This window comes from Plectropomus leopardus, unplaced genomic scaffold (genome assembly GCF_008729295.1).
Source record: "Plectropomus leopardus isolate mb unplaced genomic scaffold, YSFRI_Pleo_2.0 unplaced_scaffold12523, whole genome shotgun sequence".
Classification (NCBI taxonomy): domain Eukaryota; kingdom Metazoa; phylum Chordata; class Actinopteri; order Perciformes; family Serranidae; genus Plectropomus; species Plectropomus leopardus.
Genome location: NW_024613308.1, coordinates 1 through 2,977, shown reverse-complemented (window position 1 = coordinate 2,977; position 2,977 = coordinate 1). Strand labels below are relative to the sequence as shown.

The following is a 2,977-nucleotide window of genomic DNA, read 5'->3' as shown; positions in this document are numbered from 1 at the left end:
TGACTGATCGATCATCTTCTTCGACCAATGACAGGCTATCAGCTCTGGGCATTTTACGCACACAGTCACCCATGGTAGAGACCCCTTATTTGCGTTAAAAGCTGGCATACACTCTTTAACTCATTTATAGGAGCCTCTTGGACTGCCACAGTGCGTAACAATCTTCCCGCATCATGCTCCCCCAACATATGTTCACTGTGTGAAATGTGTGCTTATGCGCCCTCCGTGCGCTTTTACGCGCGGCATGTGGTGTCCTCCTTTACTCACACCATCGTTGGCTGTTTTTGCACTTCATCACCTGGAGCTAGATGAACAATGCAAGAAAAAATAAAGCATGCATTCGCCCTTTTCTGCTCATAAACTGGTATCTGTAGAAGGAAGAATGTGAGGTGATATGGGGCGCAAATTGTAAACATCATTAAAAAAGAGGTATTTTTTCCACTTTTTAATCACAGGATGGGTTGTCAAATAGTGCACAACTCACCACATTTCAGATCAGATTGTGCGGTGCTTTGCTTGCCTTTGGGACGTTTTAGAGGTGCGTAATTTTCTTTCCAGGGAGGCACAATTTAGGGATTATTTTGGTGCTTAAATCAGAAATAAGAATTATTTCAATTATTTATTGTACTTTATTTTATATCTAATTTAGGGGTGATTTAATGCATAGCATAAGTCAGAGGAAGCCGATCACGTGCACGTTTCTAAAACAAAAAAAACACCATTTCCCAGACAGCTTTGCGGTTAGAGCAACAAAGATGGCGATGCAGCTCGGTGTTTCAGGACGTGATAAGAATTGTAAAACGTACAACAGATGAATTAAAGGAGCGACAACAGGCACGGCACTGCAGACAATTTACCACTGCGGGTCAACTACATCACACTGAACTGTCCACGTTGGGGGTTAATCGGATATAATGCCTTCTCCCAAAGCTAAAAACCCCGTTCGCAGCGGAGGAAGCCCAGTGCTCGGCAGCTCCAACGGCCGCTATGAGTTCATGTCGCTGACTAAGCCGCTGAACCGGTCTTCTCCGCCGCATCTCCTCCAGCGGCAGGGCTCCGACCCGACCACCGCCCGCCTCCGAGCCTCGGAGAGCCCCACTCGGCGCCGGGGCTCTAGCTCCTCCACGGGAAGCGGACAGGGGCTGCCAGAGGAGGACGGTATACGGCTCAACCCTTCCTTCATCCGCGTTGCGCTCAGCTCCCTTCTCGCCATCGACCTGTGGATGTCCAAGCGGCTGGGGGTGTGCGCCTGCGAGGACTCGTCCTGGGGGAGTGTGCGTCCGTTAATGAAACTGATAGAGATATCGGGACATGGCATCCCCTGGCTGGCTGGGACCGCCTACTGTCTATACAAGAGTGACAGCGCTGCAGGACAAGAAGTCATGCTCAACCTCCTCATGGGTAAACACTCTGCTATTTCTGTTACTCCATATGTTTTCACTGTGCGTGTTCCTCCAGGAAAGAATTAACGCACAGAAATCCTTGCTTATGCAGACAGGTCTCTTGGCACCACTGACTGAGCCTGGCTGAGGTGCAGTATTTGTGTCACTGACGTCTTCCCTCCCATGCGCACCTCCTCTGTCAGAACTCACAGGTGGTCCCACCCCTCATGACTATTTATGTTCATTCTGTGACCCATTTTGCCTTTCCTTCACCAGAACTGCATACTCTCACATGCAGAAGACACCTGTTGTTCAAGCGTTAATCCACCTGTGTTTGTAGCCACTGCACTGTCTAATCTGATAAATTGAGCTCACCTAAAATAATCTTGGAAACCAATAGCCTTGAAAAAGTAAAGCAAAACTAATTATATCTAATCTATATCTAATTGTTAAGTTTGTTAAGTTTGCTCAAAATGTAGCTATATATACAAAATATGTCGGGATCGAGATTTATTTTTTTGTTGTTGCCTCGATCAGAATAATTTAAAATTGTGTCTGCAGATTACGAGCAGGGGTCGACATATTATCAGCATAGACGATTATCAGAGCCGATATTTGCCATTTTGCATTATTTGTCTGTGTTTAATTGTAATGATCGTCGATAAAATTAATTAATTAAAAAGCGTGCATATTGCCCACCCACACCCTCCCACCCAGGTTTACACAAATAACCAAAATAGGGGGAACATTTTTTTAAAAGTAAAAATAAATATATACACCAGAGAGATAGAGATAACTCGTCTTGGCTTATGCACATGCAGTACATAAATAAACCAATTCATATATGACAGTTACATATTAATCAAAAGGCAAGGTTTCAAAATAACTAAGGAAAGGCAACCAGGTTTTGATGATTTTAGGCCTTACTCAGATCCCCTTCGTAAACCTGGGTGTATATTTTATTTTAAGCTGTTACAGTTTGAGCAGGAGCACTCAAAGTTTTGATGATTGAGTGCCAATTTAGGGAGCCAGCATATGACTGAGAGGCACACAGAAGAACTGCAGTTTCAAGTTGTCCATCCAAATCTCTAACTTTAGCAAACAGCACTAGCGTTAAAAAACAGGGGTTAAAGTAGAGGGTTTGTCCAGTGTGAAGTGTTTGCAGAATTGTGTCCAGATCTTGATTGATTTGGTGATAACTGGGTTTTGGGAAATGTTGTGAAGTAATTAAATAAGTGAGGGAGAGTCCTGATGACAGTAGTTCCAGTTGGGTCCACGAGGGACATATCTCAGGTCTGTCCTCCGCTAATACTGGATAAGGCTGGGTAGTGCCATGCCACCTGACTTTTTGGGGAGTTGAAAATGTCTTTCTTAATGCGTGGGGGTTTATTAGCCAGTGGAAATGATGACATCAGTCAGTGGGTCAGAGACGATGGCCCACAAGTCATTCATTTACATAAAAAAGCTGCACAGCCACTGGCTTCAGCTTTCAGCAAATGTGAGAATTTGCCTTCTTTTCTCAGTGGTGTGTCGATTTTAGGATGCAACCTTGGGCTCGAGCAAATAGCGCTGTATATTTTTCACCATTTTCTGAC

At 44.5% G+C, this 2,977-nt stretch overlaps 1 protein-coding gene across 1 annotated transcript; it reads left to right on the top strand.

Annotated features, from left to right (window-relative positions):
• The first annotated feature begins 406 nt into the window (after positions 1-406).
• On the top strand, positions 407-1,560 carry LOC121963791 (phospholipid phosphatase 6-like). Its single transcript, XM_042514036.1, has 2 exons — positions 407-1,401; positions 1,495-1,560. Exons 1-2 carry the CDS (start codon positions 915-917, stop codon positions 1,518-1,520), a joined length of 513 nt encoding a protein of 170 aa, XP_042369970.1. The 5' UTR covers positions 407-914; the 3' UTR covers positions 1,521-1,560.
• The last annotated feature ends 1,417 nt before the right edge of the window (positions 1,561-2,977 follow it).

Coding starts and splice junctions, on each gene's coding strand:
- LOC121963791 (XM_042514036.1), top strand. CDS start 915: ATGCCTTCTCCCAAAGCTAAAAACCCCGTTCGCAGCGGAGGAAGCCCA. Junction 1,402..1,494: donor CATGCTCAACCTCCTCATGG/GTAAACACTCTG, acceptor TTGCTTATGCAG/ACAGGTCTCTTGGCACCACT.